This window comes from Micromesistius poutassou (genome assembly GCF_964030765.1).
Source record: "Micromesistius poutassou genome assembly, chromosome: 4".
Classification (NCBI taxonomy): Eukaryota; Metazoa; Chordata; class Actinopteri; order Gadiformes; family Gadidae; genus Micromesistius; species Micromesistius poutassou.
This window is the reverse complement of record NC_140274.1, coordinates 1,840,456-1,866,243: the sequence shown is the minus strand read 5'-3', so window position 1 is coordinate 1,866,243 and position 25,788 is coordinate 1,840,456. Positions and strand designations below refer to the sequence as shown.

General features: G+C 49.2%; 2 protein-coding genes across 2 annotated transcripts in view; one reads left to right on the top strand and one right to left on the bottom strand.

The window, feature by feature from the left end:
* Positions 1-3,717, bottom strand: part of LOC311342362 (sphingosine-1-phosphate phosphatase 2-like) — a gene marked incomplete at its 5' end in the record, with an annotated part of 4,718 nt that extends 1,001 nt beyond the window's left edge. The window contains one exon of the mRNA XM_084467208.1: positions 3,544-3,717. Within this exon, the coding sequence (XP_084323334.1) occupies positions 3,544-3,717 (174 nt within the window). The remainder of the gene's footprint in view (positions 1-3,543) is intronic.
* A 1,497-nt stretch (positions 3,718-5,214) lies between these two features.
* On the top strand, positions 5,215-6,164 carry rnf228 (ring finger protein 228; the record flags this gene model as incomplete). The annotated part of the gene is made up of 1 exon (XM_084466838.1): positions 5,215-6,164. Exon 1 carries the CDS (start codon positions 5,379-5,381, stop codon positions 6,162-6,164), a length of 786 nt encoding a protein of 261 aa, XP_084322964.1. The 5' UTR covers positions 5,215-5,378.
* Positions 6,165-25,788: the final 19,624 nt, after the last annotated feature.

Below are 25,788 nucleotides of genomic sequence, written 5' to 3'. Positions count from 1 at the left end.
ATGCAGCTATGGAAAGAAATTGTTTCCACAATCCACATGCTATTTAATATTTAAATTAGGCTAATCGTTTGCATGTTTGTGCTGTGTATAGCCTACGTGTGTGCAAGCTTATGTTGCAGTTCCGACCTGCCATGGCACGTCAAAACAGCAACACCAACTGCGCTATCCTCTAGTGCATTTAGACCAGGAATTTGCCGGTCAGTGGCACAATTGCTTTTTGGATCAATAAAATAGCACCAAGTATCATTTGTGCCAGGACACGCCTCTGCTTTTCGCCGACACGCCTCTCAGGGCGCAAGTGTAGTGGCGTGAGTTTGCTGCGGGAGAAAATCAACTTTACCTATGCACAGCTTAATCCGATTAAAGCCATAGTTCGACTATGCTCTGCAATTGGACAACTGCAATTGTCCGAGTATACATGGCGGTGAGTAAACCGATTCATTGGCCGAAGCATGTCATGCCCCGGTACGATAGGTGGAGCTGTAATAGTGGTGGCTGCTGGTCTTTCAAAAAGGGGAAGCTCATTTTCGGCCTACATCATATAAATAGTCAATTTGTGTATATGTAAATTATCCTCTCTGTTCCTTTTCAAGGAAATGCTCTATCATACCAACTAGCTGTCTTTTTCAGTGACTTGACCAGTGTCCTCTCAATGGCCAGCAGAGCTAGGCTGCTTAAAAAGCCTTGGACCATTGTGTTACGGGTGTAGGATTTGAGCCGCTTTAAACAGGAGAAGCTCCTTTATATACCTGCAGATGTAGCTCAAATTGTTGCCACTAATGAGAACAGTTTGTAAAGCTGAGGCATTGCACTGTCCAACTCCATGTCTTTAAGGAACACCAAGAAATCACACAGCTTTCCCCTGTCACCCTGCAAGTCCTGATCTGAATACAGGACTTGAAGTTCAGACCTCAGGCTCCCTGAATCAAAGTGATGGCCAACTACCAAAACAATATTAAACTTGAACAAGGAAATGTGGGAATTATGTTAAACTGAAGCAAGGAATTGTGTGAATAAGTTAGGCAAGCAAATAGCAAGAAATACATTGCAGTTTGTCTTTCGACTCGCTTGCAAAATCCGCGATGGGACTGAGGAATGAAGAGAGCTCCGGCGATTTTTTATAGTTCAAAATCGCTGTCAATCAAACGGCAACTCAGTCTTTCGCAGACCCTCCAATCATCACGCAGAAGCCCAGCATCCAGGCCAGTCCACTCCTCCATTCACCCCCAGAGACACTGAGCGTCCGTGGAAGGGACATAATCGCAGCATTATCCAATGACCGTCGACTTTCGACAAACTAAAAAAAGCTGCCCCATTGAAGTGGATGGACGCTGAGCTTCAACAGGCAAATGCACTGCGCTACGGGAATGTATGAGAAGGACATCGAGTCAGTCGACCTGCGATAAGCAGCTGATTCTGAAAAAACTCATCTTCGAGATGGACGTGTCCTAACGCATTTTTAGTCAATGAAATGTTAACACAACAGTATATATTTGACCATTTATTTTTTTAATTTTAGGGGAAGCTGAGCTTCCCTTGCAGTCTTAAAATCGCCACTGAGCTGTAGGCCTACCCATTTAAACTAGTGGTAATATAGCCACTGGCTGACCTCTTTACGTCACCAGCAACAACAAACTCAGGCAGCATTCGAGAAAGATGTTTTCAGTAGAAAGCTGTCAGTTCACTTCGGGTCCATATCATTTCTCCAACGCTCCATTGTTCCGACCTCTCGGTCATATGCGGAGTCCAGCCGGAGGAGCTGGCCCTGCCGGCGGAGGAGTCTGCATACGACCAAGAGGTCGTATGCGGACCCCACATGACTTGGGTAAAACATTGGTTTGTGTAAAACATGGTTAGTACCACTTGTCAAAAGGGGGGAGGATTGAGAACGGTTGATTCTATATATATATAATTGATATTATCCTTCTTATGAAAAACCTTGTCAACGTCCTTGATTGTACAAATGGGTTGATTTGTGCCACTCCTGCTGCCCAGTGTCTTCTCATGTAAAGATGGATCATGACTTTAGCTTCTAAAGGTCTTGAAATGTCTGCATGTAACTTACAGATGGAACATCGCCCGTCAGATCCTGGAGGGATCCCAACCACTTGATCAGACAACGCCATACATTTAGTAAATCAAGTCATTTATGATCAATCGGTCACAAATGATTGATTCAAGCCGTCTACACCCTGAGATCAGAGCCTGAGGCAGTGAGGTGGTGCTCAGGGAGAGGTGGCTCAGTTCTGCCCCCTGAGGCAGAAGGTGGACCGATGCGTTCTGTGACACCTCAGGGGAGCATCCTCTCTATCTGCACAACAACCACTACACAGACTGGGAAGGAGCATGAAGATGCAGAGATGACATTAGAGATGATGTTCTGGGCCGTCTAGAGCAGCGACTCCCAACCCCCGTTACAAACGGGCTGTGAAATATTTCCAGAAAAAATAATGTTGTTGTTTTTTAGTTTTTTTCCATATTTTATAACTTGGGCTATACGAGTCATGTTATTTCCTTCAACACATAGACATAAAATCTATCACTATGCAACTAAACCACGATACATTAAGCACTGTATATGCAATGTGTCTTTTCACATCTTTTGTATTTATTTAAGTGTCAGGGGACTTTTCTTGTGTTTCTCTTATACATTTTATTATTTTATATTATTACATTGTTCAATGGAGCCTGAGACTCAAGCATCTCATTGCTGTTGCTTTAATTGTTGTGAATATGACGGGTTGAAAAAAACATCTTGAAAAACAGCCACATCCGTGCATTTTAAAATTCTGAATTAAAAATCAGGGGGACTACCACCAGTCCTCCAGAATGGTTTTATGAATATGCAGGTCCAAACAAAAAACACAAAAAAGGTTGGGAACCACTGATCTAGAGGACACAAACCCCTACCTAAAATATTGATTAATTTATGTTGGTAATTAGTAAGGATGCTAAATGATACATCTATAATATTAGCTCCTAGGCCTCTTTGTAGAAGGAGGCTGAGTGATCGTGTGTGTGGTGGGGGAGGGGGTAGAGGCTAAAGGGGAAACACTGACATGTCTGCCTTGTTCTTCTGGTTGGATTAGGTTGTGCGTTCGTAGGAAACCCACAGCTGCCAGTTGCTTTATGGTTGAGGGTCATAATGGTTAGTAATGAGTAACACCACACACTGATCCAGAGAATTAATTCGGGTTGAGTTGAATAAATGGCAATTGTGTGGCATAGCAAAACTATTTTGGACTATTTGACTAAAGCTGGAAGCTTTTTTTTTTATAGCTTAATAATTGTTCTTTATGAAAACGATTTAAGAGTATACCTAAGAATATTACTATCCCAAAAAAATTATTTAAAAATGCAAAAGGAGTTGTAGCTGGGTTTGCACTAGAGGTGGAGGAATGTGAATGAACCGAGAGGACCAGTGGAACAATAGCAGGTCACCGGCCTATCGCGTGGACGATCTGAGGCAGAGTGGGAGGGGAGTGGACAAACCAGAAAAGCAGGTCACACGGATCATAACTGATTCTGTTTTCGACAACTTACGTGTACATTCCCTTCGTATCCGTTCATGTCTTGGCTATGTTCGGGTCCACGTGTCTGTGTGCCGGTGCTCCCTCCGCTGTCCCGCGGGCCGGCGTCGGACAGAACAAGCCCGCATTGTCTCTGGAAGCGAGCGACGAGGGTCGAGTCGCTCAGGTAGTCCAGCCACTCTGACATGGTGGCACCACAACACCGAGCCGGGAGCTGTGTGTGAGCGCAGCGGCGCCGAGATCCCTGCCGTGCAGAATGCAGAGCGAGGAGCGGCGGGACAGGTGCGTCCTCAGGAGGCGGAGCTAGGGGAGGACAGGTGCGTCCTCAGGAGGCGGAGCTACGGCAGGTAGAGGACCTGTAGACACTGAGAGGTGTTCACCATGGAGAGTGCATATGTAGCAATTGAAATAAACCTAAAGGACATGATGTTGTTCACTTTATTCAGGAGAGACTGGTGTTCAAATGAACCACAACATTTATTGAACACATTTAGCGATTAGACATAAATGATTCTTCATGGGATGGATCCATGTAGTATGCAGGAGATGATCCCCTGATGGGTCTAGACCTGGTGGTGGTGGGACTAGAGATGATCCCCCTGATGGGTCTAGACCTGGTGGTGGTGGGACTAGAGATGATCCTCCTGATGGGTCTAGACCTGGTGGTGGTGGGACTAGAGATGATCCCTGATGGGTCTAGACCTGGTACGTGAACTGCAGTGGGTCCATGGAGTCGCACACCTGGGGTCTAAGGTGCTGCAGTTCCAGTGTCTGGAAAGTCTTGATGACGTGAGAGATCAGCACCACTGGCCTGTACTCAGAGAGCTGGGCCGTGCTATCTCAGGCACCGGGACCACGCAGGAGGTCCTCCTTCAGCCTCAGAGGGGTTGAGGAGGAACACTCCTGCAAGCTGTCACGCTTTAGCACCTGGGGCTGATGGAGGTCCTCGGCCCTGGAGGAGACGTCTCCTTAGACCCGGAGGTGGAGGGGCGGAGCTTAGACCTGGAGGTGGAGGGGCGGAGCTTAGACCCGGAGGTGGAGGGGTGGAGCTTAGTGATGTAGAGCTCCTCGCGTTGTCAGGCAACCGTACCGATGTACTGACGTTGATCATTAGCTTGTCATCCATTGGCAGACATCAGTAAAACAGATGTGTTGATTCACATCAGTATGAAGCAGAAGATAGCATATGATTAATAGTAATTGATTGGTTGATTGGTAATATCATTTTAGGACATAATCGGTGTAGTTCCGACAATGTGATACTAAGGTATACTAAGGTATTTATATGTAATGTTTGAAGTAAATAACCCTTTACCAACATAATTATAATAATTATAGCTGCTATGTTGGAGATCCAAATAAATAGCGGTTCACTCGCGTTGTTAGAATATAGAGACGAGAACGGGACTAGGAGACAACAACATCCACGAGACTCTCCCTCCCTCACCCGCCCCCCCCCCCCCCCCCCTCTCTCTCTCTCTCTCTCTCTCTCTCTCTCTCTCTCTCTCTCTCTCTCTCTCTCTCTCTCTCTCTCTCTCTCTCTCTCTCTCTCTCTCTCTGCTTGTCTGTGTTCACCCGCTCGGCCATCGCTCGCATTACATCATCAATATCCAGCAGCACGCGGGTCAGATCGGAAGGCTATTTCCGTCTGCAGACCCCCGACCAGAGGCGGCGGTGGGGGGGGGACCACGTCGGTCGGGCACTTTGACCGGACATCGCGGGGATGATCTACAACAACAACACGGCCACGATGCATCCATAGCGGAATGACGTGACGTGTCTCCGCCAGGGGGAGACCAGAGACACCGTCACCGCCGCGCGCGCCTCCCTTTGTTCACCGCGGAGGGGATGACCGGGGAGGACATGATGGCGGAGGCAGAGGCAGCGCCCCCCCGGCGCGACCACCAGCCCCCCTTCCCCTACGAGGAGTACGAGTGCAAGATCTGCTACAACTACTTCGACCTGGACCGCCGCGCGCCCAAGCTGCTGGAGTGCGTGCACACCTTCTGCGAGCAGTGCCTCACCGCGCTGCACCTGCGCGAGGAGCGGCCGTGGCGCGTCAGCTGCCCGGTGTGCCGCCACAGGACTCCCGTGCCGGACTACCGCATCCAGAACCTGCCCAACAACACCAAGGTGACGGAGGACTTCCCGCTCTACATGGACGCGGACCCGCTGCCGCAGGACGCCCTGCCGCTCTTCCCGCCCCCGCTGCACCCGGCCCTGGTGGCGCTGCGGCGCGAGGAGGATGTGTCCGGCGGGGGCCAGGCCACCCCCTCCTCCTCCGCCACCGCCACCTCCACCCCCGCGTCCACCGCCACCACCCTCTCGCGGGACTCGGTGCGAGACTACGACAGCTGCCAGAGCTGTAAGCGCGTGGCGCTGACCACGGGCTGCGTGTGCGTGGTGTTCTCCTTCCTGTCCATGCTCGTGCTGCTCTTCATGGGCCTGATCTTCGTGCACAGCCACGGCAGCCCCCCCTCGCCGGCCGGGCCCATCTGCCTGTCCGTGGCCAGCATCCTCGCCATGTTCTCCGTGGTGGTCACGTGGCTCATATGCTGGCTCAAATACAGACCCGCCGAGCACGAGACGGGGGGGCGCGCGTCCGCCACCAGCAGCTCCCGGAGGAACGCCTGATCCGCAGATATACAGGGTCTGACCGATCTGTGTGTGTGTGTGTGTGTGTGTGTGTGTGTGTGTGTGTGTGTGTGTGTGTGTGTGTGTGTGTGTGTGTGTGAGAGAGAGAGTATGAGTATGATGTGTGTATACTACTGGAAACTGACATTCCTACTTCCTTTACCCTTTTCTAGGAACCTATATATCCAACAAAAATTGCCTTTCGATGATATCGCAAACATCCCAGGGCCTTGAGCACTGGGCCCCCTGTGGTGAGGGGTTCGCTGTTCTTTGGTCGAGCACTGAACTGTTGTGGTTGGATGATGAAGAAGTGAAGTGTTTATTTGACTTTGACCAAAACCTCTCCTGGAAGATATTGCATATTCAGTACCGCTCACTGTATATGATAATGTTGTTCACTCTTCTAGCTTTCACTTCCATAGTAGAGCTGCAAATGATAACACATTCTCTGTGAAGAAGCTGGATTTAGTTTGGCTTTCATTGTTCAACAATATGGGTTCACATTTAAACTGTAAATACTGACTGTCCAGACAGCCCCTCCTCTGGTGTCACCTCTACCTTCACCCAGTTCAGGTCCAGTGCAGCTGTGTTTGTGTTTTGCATGCTAGATACACCGAGTCCAGGCGGAGACAGCTGACAGCTTGCTGTGTCTCTGCTTGTGTGCCTCTCCCCGTTGTTACTCTCCAAAGTGACCTGCGGCCACCACCTAATCCATCTTCCAATGACATGCTCAATCCAATCAGTCTACCGGCCAATGACATGCTCAATCCAATCAGTCTACCGACCAATGACATGCTCAATCCAATCATTCTACCGACCAATGACATGCTCAATCCAATCAGTCTACCGACCAATGACATGCTCAATCCAATCATTCTACCGACCAATGACATGCTCAATCCAATCATTCTACCGACCAATGACATGCTCAATCCAATCATTCTACCGACCAATGACATGCTCAATCCAATCAGTCTACCGACCAATGACATGCTCAATCCAATCAGTCTACCGACCAATGACATGCTCAATCCAATCACCCAATCAATGCACAGGCGGTCAGAGAGGACCAGACAGGCGGTCAGAGAGGACCAGACAGGCGGTCAGAGAGGACCAGACAGGCGGTCAGAACCAGACAGGCGGTCAGAGAGGACCAGACAGGCGGTCAGAGGGGACCAGACAGGCGGTCAGAGAGGACCAGACAGGCGGTCAGAGGGGACCAGACAGGCGGTCAGAGAGGACCAGACAGGCGGTCAGAACCAGACAGGCGGTCAGAGGGGACCAGACAGGCGGTCAGAGAGGTCAATCACCCAATCAATGCACAGGCGGTCAGAGAGGACCAGACAGGCGGTCAGAGAGGACCAGACAGGTGGTCAGAGAGGACCAGACAGGCGGTCAGAACCAGACAGGCGGTCAGAGAGGACCAGACAGGCGGTCAGAGGGGACCAGACAGGCGGTCAGAGAGGAGCAGACAGGCGGTCAGAGAGGACCAGACAGGCGGTCAGAGAGGACCAGACAGGCGGTCAGAACCAGACAGGCGGTCAGAGGGGACCAGACAGGCGGTCAGAGAGGACCAGACAGGCGGTCAGAGAGGACCAGACAGGCGGTCAGAGGGGACCAGACAGGCGGTCAGAGAGGACCAGACAGGCGGTCAGAGGGGACCAGACAGGCGGCCAGAGAGGAGCAGACAGGCGGTCAGAGAGGACCAGACAGGCGGTCAGAACCAGACAGGCGGTCAGAGAGGACCAGACCGGGTATTCTCAGCATTCCATCTCGGGTTTATTTATTTTGATCTGAAGAAAATGTATTATTTTTACTATTATCATTATTATCATTATTGTAATTATTGCCGTTTTATTATTATTAGATTTATTTTCAGGGACTTTGGGAATGTTGGCGAGGAGAGTTTTAGAAGCCAAAGAGAGATTTAGAAATACACCAAAACACTTCCTCCACGGTGTCAGACGTCCTCTGTAACGTCTCCTCTGTAACGTCTCCTCTGTAACGTCTCCTCCTCTGTAACGTCTCCTCTGTAACGTCTCCTCCTCTGTAACGTCTCCTCCTCTGTAACGTCTCCTCCTCTGTAACGTCTCCTCTGTAACATCTCCTCCTCTGTAACGTCTTCTCCTCCTCTGTAACGTCTCCTCCTCCTCCTCTGTAACGTCTCCTCCTCTGTAACGTCTCCTCCTCTGTAACGTTTCCTCCTCTGTAACGCCTCCTCCTCTGTAATGTCTCCTCCTCCTCCTCTGTAACGTCTCCTCCTCTGTAACGTCTCCTCCTAACGTCTCCTCCTCTGTAACGTCTCCTCCTCCTCTGTAACGCCTCCTCCTCTGTAACGCCTCCTCCTCTGTAACGTCTCCTCCTCTGTAACGTCTCCTCCTCCTCCTCTGTAACATCTCCTCCTCCTCTGTAACGTCTCCTCCTCTGTAACGTCTCCTCCTCTGTAACGTCTCCTCCTCCTAACGTCTCCTCTGTAACGTCTCCTCCTCCTCCTCTGTAACGTCTCCTCCTCCTCTGTAACGTCTCCTCCTCTGTAACGTCTCCTCCTCCTCTGTAACGTCTCCTCCTAACGTCTCCTCCTCTGTAACGTCTCCTCCTCCTCTGTAACGTCTCCTCCTAACGTCTCCTCCTCTGTAACGTCTCCTCCTCCTCTGTAACGTCTCCTCCTAACGTCTCCTCCTCTGTAACGTCTCCTCCTCCTCTGTAACGTCTCCTCCTAACGTCTCCTCCTCTGTAACGTCTCCTCCTCCTCTGTAACGTCTCCTCCTCCTCTGTAACGTCTCCTCCTCTGTAACGTCTCCTCCTCTGTAACGTCTCCTCCTCTGTAACGTCTCCTCCTCCTCTGTAACGTCTCCTCCTCCTCTGTAACGCCTCCTCCTCTGTAACGTCTCCTCCTGACGTCTCCTCCTCCTCTGTAACGTCTCCTCCTCCTCTGTAACGTCTCCTCCTGACGTCTCCTCCATGGCGTCACTCTGTACGGGGTACGGACCCTTCAGCTGACAGACCCTCTCTCAACGTATCAGGACTCAGACCGTAGGCCTACATGTACTTCCTGGTTCAATAACGTGTGTTTCTGTCGCAGCACGTATTTTATGTGTACTGCGAATGAGGAAAAAACTACGGAAATGTGTGTATGAAAACTTTCCCAGATTGACCTTAATGCCTGCTTCAAACCTTTTATTTAACGTATTGCACTTTCACTCTGTTATTTGCCACAAGTAAAAGAGTGTCTTTTGAGAAAACCCTATGTAAGCTTATTGTATTTATTAATTATTAAGAGGACCTATAGAATATGTTTTATGGGAATTTGTGGTGGTTGTTGTTATGGTACCAAAATGTATTTGCACAGAGAAATGATCCTTATGTGCTGTTTTACATACATAAACTCATTTCAGTAATAAAGAAAAGCTGAATAGCGATTGAGTCGATTTTGATTTCATTCAGCAGGCCGTTTCTTATTCCAGTTCAGACTGCTCCAGCGCGCCCTCTTCTGGCGCTCAGGAGTCAATATCCTTTAAGCCAAACCGGTTGATCTCACTTGACAACAAGGAGCTCCCCCGCCCCAGTCTGGGAAGTGGGCCAATCAGGCTGCGGGTTCCGACCTCAATGCGCAAGGTTGTAAATGCTGAAACAAAAAGTTTCTTACACGAAATAAGTAAATAGCTTATTTTAGAATGCATATTAACGTTTGAACAGTAGCTTTGCCTGATAAACTAAAGTCTCATGTGAAAGCAGCTTCAGACTCTGAACCTGAGGCCTCAAAACACTAAAAACTGCCTTAATCGACTCTCTCGGAAAGATCTGCTGGCAATTCAGGAAGAGGGTTTTTAAAAAGAAAACATGTTGTGTAATTTATGTCTAAGCATTTATTTATTGACGCATTGATTGATATAAATTGTTAACCTGTATTGTGTGTAGTGCATTGTAGTTTAATACGTGTGGAATTAACTCTGGACTTTTTCTTTCTTTTATGTTTCCCGTTTTGTTTTTGAAGGCTCCTATAGACGATTTCTGTTTCAGACACCTCAGCCAATAGCTGGATATGCCTTAGTTGGAATGAGATTCAGGTAAATATTGTCTAGATGTATCAAATAAGCTAGAATATTGGCACATGAGACTGTTCCTATAAAGTAAAACTTGCAAAACTGTTATAGCAGCCGGGCTGTGCTCAAACTTACTCAAGATCGGATTGCGTTCGATGAAAGTCCGGAACAACGAGTCCAGTAGGAGAACGATGTGGAATAGGATTTGACGTGTTTGAAGTGTTTGTTCTACATGCGATGCATCACCGGGAATATATGATGCAACACATTCATTCCTCATCAAGCCATGTTTGTGACTTTGAGGCCTCCCCGAGATAATGGATTGGTTGCGGGGATTAGCTTTCGCCCTCAGAGGCCGCGCGTCCTGCATACCCCCGCATACCCCCGCATACCCCCGCATAGCCTGGCCTGCATACCCTTCATCTCCGCTCTCAGAATCAGAATAAGAATCACTTTTATTACATATTATTGTACACTAGAGTAAAATTCTTAGGCTTGGTTCCTCAACAGCCACATAGCAGCAACAATACAAGAAAGGTATAAGATAAGTCCAAAAAATAAGTAGCAGCATAGATCACAATAATACAAAATAATAATAATAAAATAAAATAAAGTAAGTAATAATAAGAGAAACAAAAACAGTTTTTAAGTATGATAGGTAATGAGGTGTACATTACTTATGCACGGAGCTCCATCAGTCTATACATCAACCTGTCCATCATGCTCTCAGAAACGTGCAACGGCTCCAAATAAATAGTTTAATTTAGGAACAGATATAATAATATGTTGTTATATTTACAAGCTAGTCAACTATTGGGCTTCAGAGAAAACACTCTAAGCCAAAAGAGAAAACCTTCTAATGACAGCGAGGGGCCAGTTAACCAGATGTTTTAAGCTGTTACGATTGCCGTTTAAATGCATGACATATAGAATATATGATCACTTTAGGAGATTTTGGCAGAATATCTAAAGGTCTCTATCTAAATTTACTCCAAATGCGTTATTTAAACCCCTTATGTAGCCGTATGCAAATGCGAGTCGTTGAAAATGAAATAATGTGTTTATCCGGTTCAAGGCCCCCTCCTGCTCCTAACCCCTAAATTCCAAAAGAGGAACATGATCACTAAAGGAACGAGTTAGGTTTGAAGAACAATAGCAATAGGGCCAAATGAAGCCAACTCTCCCCTCAGACCCGGTCAGGTGAAATGTAACTTACTGGAGGAAAAAAAACTCTACTTTACCTTTTTTGTATTTTATTGTAGGCTTAAAGCCTATTGTTTTTAATTAAGGGTATATTATTGATAACATCGAAGATGATATTGACTTAAACTTTTACCCAAGTAAGGTGAAGTGGTGCAGTTCCTTTCTCAAAAATAACCTGAACTAGTTAGAAAATGTTTGATTTAGTTTTGTGCACATTTATAGCCTATTTCACAAAGTTATACCGTATTATTGCTTGATGTGTGCATATAAACCCTTTGGAAGATATTTTGAATTAGAGAGGCATATACACTTTCAGTGTGGAAATAGTTAAATCCACTTAAATGCGCCAAATGATGAAATAGGGAAAAGAAACACATGAATATACCCTTTAGCACCAATAGCACATTATATCCCCTTCTCTGTCCCAGGGCTCGATCCATTAGCTGATATTACACTTAGCACAATATTACATTCAAACACTTCCCTGGCGTCAACCCCCGCTTGGACGCGCGCCCCTGCTGGGCCGACCTGGCCCGTCTGGAGACCTTGAGTCCATTCCTCAAAGTGTTCTGGAGACCTACAGTCCATTCCTCAAAGTGTTCTGGAGACCTACAGTCCATTCCTCAAAGTGTTCTGGAGACCTACAGTCCATTCCTCAAAGTGTTCTGGAGACCTACAGTCCATTCCTCAAAGTGTTCTGGAGACCTACAGTCTATTCATCCGGTGTTATGGAGACCTTACAGTCCATTCCTCGGGTTAAAGTCATCCAAATGGAAACTCATTTGATGAAATCTGAAAAACATCCACGAAATGTTCCCGATTACATTTTTTATATTTTTTCTGTATTAGTTTAATTCTATAATCATTCGTATCCAAGGATCAGGCTGTGGCAAGGTTTATCGGAATGACATCTGTCTCGAAAAGGCATCGATCAAACCCCGGGTCTGTGTGAGGCAGTCGTGTGAGAGCTTCTCCGAGGAGCGACGCTCTCATTGTGGACCAATCGTTACGCAGCGCCCTGGACCGAGCGTCAAGCTCCACCAATAGGAGATCTCCAAACTGACGGAGAGAGACACACTGAGAGAGTACACTAAGAAGTAGGCTACTGATCTCCTCTGGACCATCTCCTCCTCTCACTCTGGACCATGTCAACAAACAACACCGACAGCGGCGCCACTCTCTGCTGCCAGTGTCTCCGCCGTTCCGGACACTCAGCTGCTCTCTCTCTCCACATTACGCACTAAGAAAACCAGATCTGCTCTCTCTCTCTCTCCACATTACGCACTAAGAAAACCAGATCTGCTCTCTCTCTCTCTCTCTCTCTCTCTCTCTCTCTCTCTCTCTCTCTCTCTCTCTCTCTCTCTCTCTCCACATTACCCACTAAGAAAACCAGATCTGCTCTCTTGTATTATTCGGTGCAGCTCGTGAAGAGGCGGGGGCTCACATCCGGACGTTCTTTTTGGAAAAGCGCGACTTGGGTTCGGAGCTCAACCACGGCAGGGAGCCTTTGTTGTAGGAACTTTTATTTCCATTAGAAACCATTAAGTAAACCAGTCCATAGGACCCAGCCGGGGGACGGGGTCGTGGAGGCATCCTCAGGATGATGCGGCCCACGCTGGCTCACAACTACCCCCGAACCGGCTTCCCTCTGGAAGGTAAAGACCGCCAGGCGCTCCCGTATGGGACATATGAACAATATATAGTAAGGTACCTTTCAACCCTAACGCTAAATGACATATATTTAAGGTGTTAATATCTCACTACAACTTCTGCTACTTACTTTGACTTGTTTTTATTTTTACTTCTCTTTATTTACTTTATATTGAATTGTTGTACAATATATGTGGCTGTTGAGCAACCAAGCCTAAGAATTGTACCCTTGTGTAGGCTACTTGTAAAATAAGATGTAATAAAAGTAATTCTGATTCTGATTGTTGAACTTCAAAATTAAATAAGATACAAAACACAAAAAGGAAAAGGACAACTAGGCACTCGTTCGTTGAACTCTCCGTCTCTCTCGGTGTATAACCTAGAACTGGTTTCTGACCTAAAGCAGACCTTCTGTCCTTGATGTTATTCCGAATCAGATTATTAATCAGAATCAGAAGTACGCCAGAGTACAACTCTCAGGGTTGGTTCCTCAACAGGCACATACAGCAACAATAGAGAAAGTGAATAAAGAGAAGTACAAATAATAATATGTAAAAATATAAATATAATATAAAAAAATATTACAAATAAGAAGCAGAAAATGATTAAAAATAAGTAAAAATAAGTAGAAGAATAGATAACAATAATAAATAATAAAATAAAATAAAATATAGTAAATAATAATAAGAGAAACTACAGAGGTAGTAAATAATAATAAGTAATGAGGTGTACTAGTCCAATATAAAGTGTAAGGGTTAAGTGTTAAAGTGGTAGTGTCACTATAGGCATCACGTCCTTTTGTCCAGTCACCACCCCGCTGGGCCAGGGGCGCGTGAACCAGCTGGGAGGGGTGTTCATCAACGGCCGCCCGCTGCCCAACCACGTCCGCCACCAGATCGTGGAGCTGGCCCACCACGGCGTCCGGCCCTGCGTCATCTCCCGGCAGCTGCGCGTGTCTCACGGCTGCGTGTCCAAGATCCTGTGCCGGTACCAGGAGACGGGATCCATTCGGCCCGGGGCCATCGGCGGGAGCAAGTCCAAGGTACCGGACATCTCAAGAGGGTTCCAGAAGCCACTGAGCACCGCCTGTGGTCCGCCTATGTGCTGACCCGTGTTTGTGTGTCCGGCAGGCCGCGGAGGGGGAGACGCGGACAGAGGAGTACCGGCGGGACGACCCGGGTATGTTGAGCTGGGAGACCGGGGGTCACCGAGGGCATGTGTGAGCGGGAGGTATAGAGGACCCCCGGGGCGTTCCCTGTGTTTCCACACGGGGGGCAGAGTGGTCTCAGACGGGCTTCTAAGCACCTCGACCCAACCCGCCGTCACCAGGTCACCGGTCATTACAACCACCTGCTCTCTGCTGTGTTGAGGTACAGGCGGGACTTGAAGTCTACAAGTTGTTTTTATATTTCATATCCCCCCCCCCAGTGGCCTCCATCGGTCGCATCATGCGCTGTAAGTTTGGCGGGAAGCTGGAGGAGGAGGAGGAGGAGGAGAGGAAGGAGCTGGAGGAGAGCGAGCGGCGGGCCAAACACAGCATCGAGGGGATCCTGGGCGACAGATGTAAGAGAGCGTCACTCTGATTATGTTAATAATAGATATGATGATTATAATCATATGTGGATCATGCTGCTGCTGCTCTTCTACGGCTGAACGCTTTTCACTGTTTGTGCTCGAAACGCATCGCAACGAAACGTGGCCTCATCAGATCATGAGGAGTCTGTTCACTGCGGGACTCCTAACCCTAACCCCAGCCACTGCACGGGCTGCGTGAGGGTGAACCGTGAGGGTGAACCGCGGGGCTGTGTGAGGGTTATGGGGGCGGGGCTGTGTGAGGGTGATGGTGGGTGGGTGTATGGCGAGTGAACAGTGCCAGGATTACCAGGAGAAGGATAACATCGTGTGAAATGCACGTGTGGAGAAGATACGTACGCCGCCGCCGTGGGGAGAGGATACGCACGCCGTCGCCATTATATATATATATATATATAATATATTTATTTATTTATTTATTTATTTATTACCTTAACCACAACATTGTCTGGACCATGACCAAAAATAAATAAATAAATAAATATATATATATACATATATATATTTACTTATTTATTTTTGGTCATGGTCCAGACAATGTTGTGGTTAAGGTAATTGACTGTCACGCGAGAGACTGGGGTTCGATTCCCAGTCTATATATTTTTTTCTTTTTTATTATTATTTATTTTTTCTGGTATTAATATGTCCAAATACTTGTTGATGAATAAGTTGATGACATTTTATAAAAACCGTTAGTTTTTGTGTGTCAAAAAGACCAAAACTCTTAAGTTTTAGTTCAGGCGTTCTCACGGCGACGTAGGTTAGCAGGCGTCTTAGTGGCGACGAACTTCTTCAGATGTCCGTGAGTAGACGTACATTTTGTCTGAATTTCCTTATGTACGTCGCCGTGACACCGCCGCCGGTGGACGGAACTTCCATGCAGTCGCCGTGGCGTCGCTGCTGGTCTCTCGTCTGCAGTCCCAATCAATCCCATACAAAATTTCACACGTTGTGACGGCGGCGTAGGGTTAGACTGCTCCTTCGCCTCTTCCTGGTTATCCTTAGGTTTGGCACTGTTCACTCGCCATAGTGGGTGGACCCTCCCGCCCCTCTGCACTGTGTGTGTCTGTGGATGAGGACGCGCGCTTGTGGATGCTTTGAGCTCGTGCGTTATGCGTGTGTGCGCGTGGGTTGCAGCAGCGCGTGTGTTTCCCGTCCGTCGAGAGGCTCGTCAGAGCTGAGCAGATATCAATATATTAATATATTGATATATTAATATATATATTTTGGTTGTAAGATTAATATATTGGTGTTATCTTATTTTTACCATTATGATTGTTTTCATTATTATTATTATTCCGATAGTCCGATTATGATTATTGTTATAATTCTAAATATTATTATGATTATTATTTGTTTAAATAATGATAATAATAATAATAATAATAATAATAATAATAATAATAATAATAATAATAATGATTATAATTATTATTAATAAAGCCTAATGAGTGCTTGAAGTGGATGTCGGCCTAGCAACCTTTATAGCATGAGGCCTATTAGTCCCAACATTATTTTGATATATTCTACTTTATTCGTCGCCTGCTCGTCTATTCAATAGCTGGACATTCAGACATGTGCAGTGGGGTACTTCCGCCTGCATCAATTAGACATCGATAAGGGAAACATCCGTAGATTTATTAGGATTTATTTATTTATTTAGGTGCTTAGGAGAAAGCACCTGAAAGCGCTTCACTCGGGGCCGTTTGACAGAGCGCGTCCCCAGAGGACGATCAATGGACCAATGGACCAATGATCAGTGTTTGGAGAGCCGGTCCGTCTAAAAAGGCGCAAACAAGCGACACTTGGGGATGAACTTGGAGACTGAGGCGGGAGTCCATTGAGCTTCGGGGGGACAAATGGCGGCTCATAAGCAGCTCGGCCTCCATAACGGAGGCGACCTGTTTAGGATTCCGCCAGACTGGGAGCAGATCTGCGGCACAAAGGCTGAGAAAGACTGAGGAGGAATGATTAGTGCCGTGGCCTGACCCTAACTCACCGTTTAGCACGACTAAAGCTTTATTTGGATATATTCTGGTTATAAGATTAATATATTGGTGTTATCATGATTATCGTAACATTATGATTGTTTTGATTATTATGATTATTGTTATAATTCTAATATGATTATGGTTATTTGTTTAAATAATGATAATAATAATAATAATAATAATGATCCAGTGAGCCGTGGCCGGGGAGACCCTCTCTGCTCTGTTCCTTCGGAGCAGTAAAAGAAAGTAAAAGTAAAAGAAGCCGCGTGTCGCTCTTCACGAGGACAATGCGGCCTCTGGAACCTCCGCACGTACGAGTGCGCGCTCGACCATGCGCATAACACGCACTCGTGCATAGGCTGCGTGCACGCACATAAAATCTCGTCCGTGCACCCGCTTACCTAAATCCCAAAGTAGGAAACATATAGTTAAGAGTTGACAAGTGAGAGAAAGATAAGGGCTGTACACAGCACTTATCTTATCTCTCTGGAGATATGGCCTCCTCGCTTACACCATTATTCTGATTTTATTTTGGGTCAAGACAAAAAAATTGTGTCTCTTAAAACTGCTTCAAATGGTTTAACCGTAAATGTTTCAGAATGCTGCCGCAAATAACCGCGGCCTTGAGCGAAGCGCTGTCGGAGTCTTTGATGGTAGTCCTCTGTGTGCCTTTGAACATTAATAATGTCTTCTAAACGATGTAGATATTGTGCTATGTCACATTAATGACCGAGGGAGTGTAAGAGCGCTGGGTGAATGGGGGCCAATGTTCTCCTGCAGAGCCCGGGCCTGGGGCCACAATGGGGCCCTCCCGCTCGTCATGCGCGCGGCTCAGATCAGCCCCTATCGCTCCCCAAAGCGCTTCAAGCAGATCCAATCCACTCTTTTATTTCATCTCCCTTTCATGTGGGAGCCCCCCCCCCCCCCCCCCCCAGGGGCCCGCGGCGCAAACTCCTCATATCTGGACTGCTTAGTCACACAGAGTCGCCGGATTAACTGATACTTTTTTCAATTAAGTTCTATATTAAGACTTTGTAGATTCTACCCTGTATCATTTATTAGTTAATGTAATAATATTATTATTATTACTAATATCAAACCATCTATCTTGTAACTCACTTTCTCCTTTCATCGCCGACTGAGCAGACCCTTTAGGTCTCGAGCGACAGAGAAGGACCAGTAGCCTATTCTAGCTCTAACTACACATGCTGCAGGACTAAAGTGTAGATTTACCTACGTTTAGTGTGAATAAAGTTTCGTTTTGTTATTGTACAATCCAGTTCAATTGTTCAAATCAAACGGACACATTTTTGAACAAAACGTTAATTTCCCTCATGTCTATGATCACAAACAGCATGAGCCATTGAAAGCTTGGAATATTGTTCATCAATTAAATCTTAACATTTTGTAAAAGTTACGATAAATTCATTTTTAAATATATTTTAAATATATAGATTATAGATAGATACATTTAAAGGGAATGGGGCTGATAAACCCTGCATCATAAGAGAGGCCTGTGGCCCCGGGCCCCTTCACCTTGGAAACAAAACATAGCTAGGATTGTAATGGGCGCTGGCCCAGTACTGGGCCCTTGGCCCCCTGCTGGCCCCCTGCTGGACCCCTGCTGGCCCCTGGCCCCTGGCCCCCTGCTGGACCCCTGCTGGCCCCCTGCTGGCCCCTGGCCCTCTACTGGCCCCTGGCCCTCTACTGGCCCTCTACTGGCCCCCGGCCCTCTACTGGCCCTCTGCTGGCCCCTGGCCCTCTATTGGCCCCTGGCCCTCTACTGGCCCCTGGCCCTCTGCTGGCCCCTGGCCCTCTACTGGCCCCCTGCTGGCCCCCTGCTGGCCCCTGGCCCTCTACTGGCCCTCTACTGGCCCCTGGCCCTCTACTGGCCCTCTACTGGCCCCTGGCCCTCTACTGGCCCCTGGCCCTCTACTGGCCCTCTGCTGGCCCCTGGCCCTCTACTGGCCCTCTGCTGGCCCCTGGCCCTCTACTGGCCCTCTGCTGGCCCCTGGCCCTCTACTGGCCCCTGGCCCTCTACTGGCCCTCTACTGGCCCCTGGCCCTCTGCTGGCCCCTGGCCCTCTGCTGGCCCCTGGCCCTCTACTGGCCCTCTACTGGCCCCTGGCCCTCTACTGGCCCTCTACTGGCCCTCTGCTGGCCCCTGGCCCTCTATTGGCCCCTGGCCCTCTACTGGCCCCCTGCTGGCCCCCTGCTGGCCCCTGGCCCTCTACTGGCCCTCTACTGGCCCCTGGCCCTCTACTGGCCCTCTACTGGCCCCCGGCCCTCTACTGGCCCTCTACTGGCCCCTGGCCCTCTACTGGCCCCTGGCCCTCTACTGGCCCCCTGCTGGACCCCTGCTGGCCCCTGGCCCTCTACTGGCCCCTGGCCCTCTACTGGCCCTCTACTGGCCCTCTGCTGGCCCCTGGCCCTCTGCTGGCCCCTGGCCCTCTACTGGCCCTCTACTGGCCCCTGGCCCTCTACTGGCCCTCTACTGGCCCCTGGCCCTCTACTGGCCCTCTACTGGCCCCTGGCCCTCTACTGGCCCTCTGCTGGCCCCTGGCCCTCTGCTGGCCCCTGGCCCTCTACTGGCCCCTGGCCCTCTGCTGGCCCCTGGCCCTCTGCTGGCCCCTGGCCCTCTACTGGCCCTCTGCTGGCCCCTGGCCCTCTGCTGGCCCCTGGCCCTCTACTGGCCCCTGACTCACCAGCGGCTGGTATTTCAGTAGCTTAGTGTAGCAGCAGGTGTCCATATACAGATCAAAGCAACAGCCCACCTCAATGATGACTACAGTTTTCAGAGTCTCATTTAAAATGACAATGTGTGTTTGCCATGTTTTTAAAATAATCAGGTACATTGTGATGGCTCTGCCGGTGCGCAAGGCGTCCTTGAACGCAGCCACACACACACAGACACACACAGACACACACACACACACACACACACACACACACACACACACACACACACACACACACACACACACACACACACACACACACACACACAAACGTGCACACACACACACACACACACACACACACACACACACACACACACACACACACACACACACACACACACACACACACACACACACACACACACACACACACACACACACATTCCACTGTGCAATGCAAACAGTCCAAAGCGGATAAGTGTATTTGGTGAAAGCAGATCCTGGACGGGACTAATTGAATAAGCCTCTGTGAGGAGGACAGCCCTGACCACGGTGAGCACTCATCATGTCATCATTTGGTTGAGGCGCACTCCTCCATCAGCCCACTCTGGGGCCTCCACTCAGGGGCCTCCACTCAGGGGCCTCCACTCTGGGGCCTCCACTCAGGGGCCTCCACTCAGGGGCCTCCACTCTGGGGCCTCCACTCTGGGGCCTCCACTCTGGGGCCTCCACTCAGGGGCCTCCACTCAGGGGCCTCCACTCTGGGGCCTCCACTCTGGGGCCTCCACTCTGGGGCCTCCACTCTGGGGCCTCCACTCTGCAGCCTCCACTCTGGGGCCTCCACTCTGCAGCCTCCACTCTGGGGCCTCCACTCAGGGGCCTCCACTCAGGGGCCTCCACTCTGGGGCCTCCACTCTGGGGCCTCCACTCTGGGCTCACTGGACCCAGCGGTCTGGGGCCACAGAGGGACACATGGAGGAGCAGAGGGGTTGAGCGGCTTTGTTGCCGGAACGGAGCAGGACTTTGTTTGTGTAAATAATGCAGACAATGAAGAGGAACTGAAGTGGGAGGGGGGAGGAGGTATTGAGGAGACGAGGGGAGAGGAGAGGAGAGGAAAGGATCGGGGAGAGGTGGGGAGGGGATGAGGAGTGGAGAGGAGAGGGGTGGAGTGAGCAGTCATTCCCTGCATCAACGGAAAAGTTTGGAAAGTTTGGAAAAATAATAAGCTAATGATATTTGTTCAAATGTTTGAATATGAATATATACTGTCCTTATAGATGACTGATGTTTATTCATGAATCTGTATCACAGACTATATTCATATACTGTAGCTTAACATCTTAGTCCTCCTATTCTTGTCTTGAAATGACCCTGCAATGTCACAACTGTGCACATCATCTCTGCGTGACGCTGGAAAGTTCAATATTATCGCGCTCACGAAACACAACAGATTAAAGCAGCCCACCCTTTTCATGAATGTGTGTAAAACATCTCCATTTACCACCTGGGCTCAGCTGTCACATTTATCAACCTTTCATACTTCTTTGTACTTCAGTAAGTTGTAAGCTGCCCTTCTCAGCTGTTTGTGCTAAACGGTGGTCCAAGCGGGACATAATGTTGACGAGGAAAGCGCGCTGAACCGAGCTCTGTCCGTCTCCGTCTGGAGCAGGAATGTGTCACAATCTCACTGTGCCCGCGGGCACTGGGGAAGAGGGGGGGGGGCACCCTCTGTCTCCCTCTCTCTTATTGGGACTTTATGATTCCATTCAAAGGGCAATTAATGTTCTGAAGTCACTGACTTTGAAGTCTGGGGCAGTCGAGGGATGGGGGGCGGCTAGTGTGTGTGTGTGTGTGTGTGTGTGTGTGTGTGTGTGTGTGTGTGTGTGTGTGTGTGTGTCATGGTTTTTATAGGGGGTGTCCCCCCAGACCCCCCCCGTCCTCCGTGATGGAGGGGCCACATTGAGCTCCATCACCATTTGAAGTGAGAGGGTGAGGAGCCGACGGAGGTCAGGTAGAATAAGAAGCCTCTTCATCCACTGCTAGGGGCAGTGTGTGTGTGTGTGTGTGTGTGTGTGTGTGTACTAGAGGAGGGGGCGCAGTGTGTGTGTGTGTGTGTGTGTGTGTGTGTGTGTTTGTGTGTGTGTACTAGAGGCTGGGAGGGTGTGTGTGTGTGTGTGTACTAGAAGCCGGGAGGGTGTGTGTGTGTGTGGGGGCAGTGTGTATACTAGAGACTGGGAGGGGGGGGGTGTGTGTGTGTGTGTGTGTGTGTGTGTGTGTGTGGTCTCAAGGTCTCGATAAGTCTGTGCTACCCTGGAGGGGCGTGGTCAGAGAGACGGCCAGCTGTCAATCAGCAGAGCTGTGTGAATCACCGACTGAACACTAAGGCCCTGTCCCATTTCTCCCCCTTAAAACCTCCACTTGGTTTGGAGTGCCCTCAACAGTAGATCTTCCACTTCGTTTTAAGCCTGCATCGGACCTCACTACGTTTTGAGGGTTGATTATAAGGGCAAAATAGCACTCCCCCTTGCTCCCTACGGTAATGGGACACCCTACCTCTACACGAGAACGCGCAAAATATAGGGTTAGGGCAAAGATCTAGGGTTAGGGGAGGTATTGGGACGGGGCATAAGAGTGACCTGTTTCCTCTGTGTCCGTTTCTGGTTGCATAAACCTATTTGCTACACAAAATACATTTTGCTTTTTAAGAAAATAAAACATGTGTTTTCTTGCTGTAAAAAGTCTTAATGTGAGTCACATCCAGATGTCCACGTCTACTGTGTATTCTGGGATGTTCACCCTGGACCTCAGCTACTCACTGTCAGGTCCAGTAGTCAGGCGGTGGAGGGATTGGCACCCACAACCCTGTGGTACATGAACATGTGAACATGACCTCGTTCCTGGCAGGAGATATTGCAAAGAAAAGGGTTTTAGATTTACTCCTGTATTTCCTGTTTCTATGGGATGTTGCTAGTCTCTACTGGATTATGTTGCTGGTCTCTATGGGATGTTGCTGGTCTATGTTGGATGTTGCTGGTCTCTATTGGATGTTGCTGGTCTCTATGGGATGTTGCTGGTCTATGTTGGATGTTGCTGGTCTATGTTGGATGTTGCTGGTCTCTATTGGATGTTGCTGGTCTCTACTGGATGTTGCTGGTCTCTATGGGATGTTGCTGGTCTATGTTGGATGTTGCTGGTCTATGTTGGATGTTGCTGGTCTCTACTGGATGTTGCTGGTCTATGTTGGATGTTGCTGGTCTCTATGGGATGTTGCTGGTCTATGTTGGATGTTGCTGGTCTATGTTGGATGTTGCTGGTCTCTACTGGATGTTGCTGGTCTATGTTGGATGTTGCTGGTCTCTACTGGATGTTGCTGGTCTCTATGGGATGTTACTGGTCTATGTTGGATGTTGTTGGTCTCTATGGGATGTTGCTGGTCTATGTTGGATGTTGCTGGTCTATGTTGGATGTTGCTGGTCTCTATTGGATGTTGCTGGTCTCTACTGGATGTTGCTGGTCTATGTTGGATGTTTCTGGTCTCTACTGGATGTTGCTGGTCTCTATTGGATGCTGCTGGTCTATGCTGCTGGTCTATGTTGGATGTTGCTGGTCTATGCTGCTGGTCTATGTTGGATGTTGCTGGTCTCTATTGGATGCTGCTGGTCTATGTTGGATGTTGCTGGTCTATGCTGCTGGTCTATGTTGGATGTTGCTGGTCTCTATTGGATGTTGCTGGTCTATGTTGCTGGTCTATGTTGGATGTTGCTGGTCTATGTTGCTGGTCTATGTTGGATGTTGCTGGTCTATGCTGCTGGTCTATGTTGGATGTTGCTGGTCTCTACTGCACAGTGCACAGAGCACAGGTCTGTCTGTCCGTCCTCCATGGCCAGGCTGTGTTGGCTGAGTGTGTATCTGGTCTGATCTCCTCAGGTCTGGGTCAGGGTGGTCTGGTCCTCTGCCGCGGTGTAGTCTCTGTTGAGGGACACAAAGTTAACTGACTCTGGTTTTTGGTGGACTCTTTCCAATGTGCCAAATACTTTTCCTTTTGTTGTCTTCTGATTTGGTTTTGCCTGATGTGTTGGTTGTTGTGTGTTGGACAGAGTCCCAGGACAAGCCGGCTAAGGGGACACTTTTCTGGGTGTAACTCTCTGTGGGTAAGAGTCTTGTTGTGGAGTGTGTTGCTGTCGCTTTCCTTAAGGTGGTTATAAGGGCTCTCTTCTGAATTGTAATGATTGGATATCGTGCTAATTCGGCTGTGCATGTCTTATGGTGTCCTTCTTTGGACTTTTAGTATTGATTTGCAGAATTCTGCATTGAGAGTTTCAATTTGATGTTTGTCTCATTGTATTAAATCCTGGTCAGTGAGTGGGCCCCACTGCTCACAGCTGTAGAGCGCAATGGGCTCCCGCACTGCGTCAAAGAGTTTTAGCCAGATCCTAATTGATATGTCTAGTTTGATGTTTCTCTTTATGGCATAAAGGCCCTCCTCGTCTCTCAGGTCATTCACAGCTTTGTTGAAGTTCCTTGTGGCGTTCATGTTTATGCCCTATGTTCTCTCTCTCTCTCTCTCTCTCTCTCTCTCTCTCTCTCTCTCTCTCTCTCTCTCTCTCTCTCTCTCTCCTCCTTATGGCACAGCTGTGGAGGTCAGGGCTCCTCTTTAGCAAGTCAAGAACATCCTCCGCCTACCACCACACACACACACACACACACACACACACACACACATAGACACTACACACAAGTGTTCATTTTCTTCTTCACCAGAGGGCTCTGAGCTGTCAGCAGAGCGGGCGTCTGGCCTGTCACTCAGCCGCCCGGCCCGCCCCCAGCTCCTCGTGGCTCCGCCTTTGTTTTGTTTTGGGGGGGGGGGGGGGGGGACTGTCACCATTTACCACACTGTCTCTTCCTCTCTCTCTCTCTCTCTCTCTCTCTCTCTCTCTCTCTGTCTCTCTCTCTCTTTCTCTCTCTCTCTCTCTTTCTCTCTCTCTTCCCCCCCCCCCCTCTCTCTCTCTCTCTCTCTCTCTCTCTCTCTCTCTGTCTCTCTCTCTCTTTCTCTCTCTCTCTCTCTGTCTCTCTCGGGGTGGAGTGGGTTGGGCTGGAGGAGGAGGAGGAGGAGGAGGAGGAGGAGAGGGTTGGGGCCTCGTCTCGTTCCTCCCCTCGTCCAGAACAGAGATGGGAGACGAGACATCTCTGCTCTGCTCCTCTTCTGAGACTGACTCCCCCAAATACCCACAGTTGTTATTTCTGCATCAAGCTGCTGCTAATACGTTAGTGTAGGTCAACACTGTTAACAATACAACTAACACAGTGAGGACCTACACTCCCCTCACGGTGTTGACCTACACCCCCCTCACGGTGTTGACCTACACCCCCCTCACGGTGTTGACCTACACCCCCCTCATGGTGTTGACCTACACCCCCCTCATGGTGTTGACCTACACCCCCCTCACAGTGAGGACCTACACTCCCCTCACGGTGTTGACCTACACCCCCCTCACGGTGTTGACCTACACTCCCCCCACGGTGTTGACCTACACTCCCCTCATGGTGTTGACCTACACCCCCCCCCCCCTCATGGTGTTGACCTACACTCCCCTCACGGTGTTGACCTACACCCCCCTCACGGTGTTGACCTACACCCCCCTCCCCTCACGGTGTTGACCTACACCCCCCTCACGGTGTTGACCTACACCCCCCTCCCCTCATGGTGTTGACCTACACCCCCCCTTCACGGTGTTGACCTACACTCCCCTCACAGTGTTGACCTACACCCCCCTCATGGTGTTGACCTACACTCCCCTCACGGTGTTGACCTACACCCCCCTCACGGTGTTGACCTACACTCCGCTCACGGTGTTGACCTACACCCCTCTCACGGTGTTGACCTACACCCCCCTCACGGTGTTGACCTACACCCCCCTCCCCTCATGGTGTTGACCTACACTCCCCTCACGGTGTTGACCTACACTCCCCTCACGGTGTTGACCTACACCCCCCTCACGGTGTTGACCTACACCCCCCTCACGGTGTTGACCTACACTCCCCTCACGGTGTTGACCTACACCCCCCTCACGGTGTTGACCTACACCCCCCTCCCCTCATGGTGTTGACCTACACTCCCCTCACGGTGTTGACCTACACTCCCCTCACGGTGTTGACCTACACCCCCCCCACGGTGTTGACCTACACTCCCCTCACAGTGTTGACCTACACTCCCCTCACAGGGCACTACCCTGGTGTAGTGGGCCCTGAGCATAGCCCCGGCCAGGTCTGTGCTGCCTGTCTGTGTGATAGCTCTTCCCTGGGATCCTTGCACTTGGAAGTTTGCTAGGATTGTTTAAGAGTTTGGATATGTCTTACACCCCTTGCCCACTGTACACGTCCGTCGACAGATGGGGGCTTTTTGACGTATCTATGTGTTTTCCCGGGTTGTATTACAAGGACGATTTCATTGGACAGTGCACTTG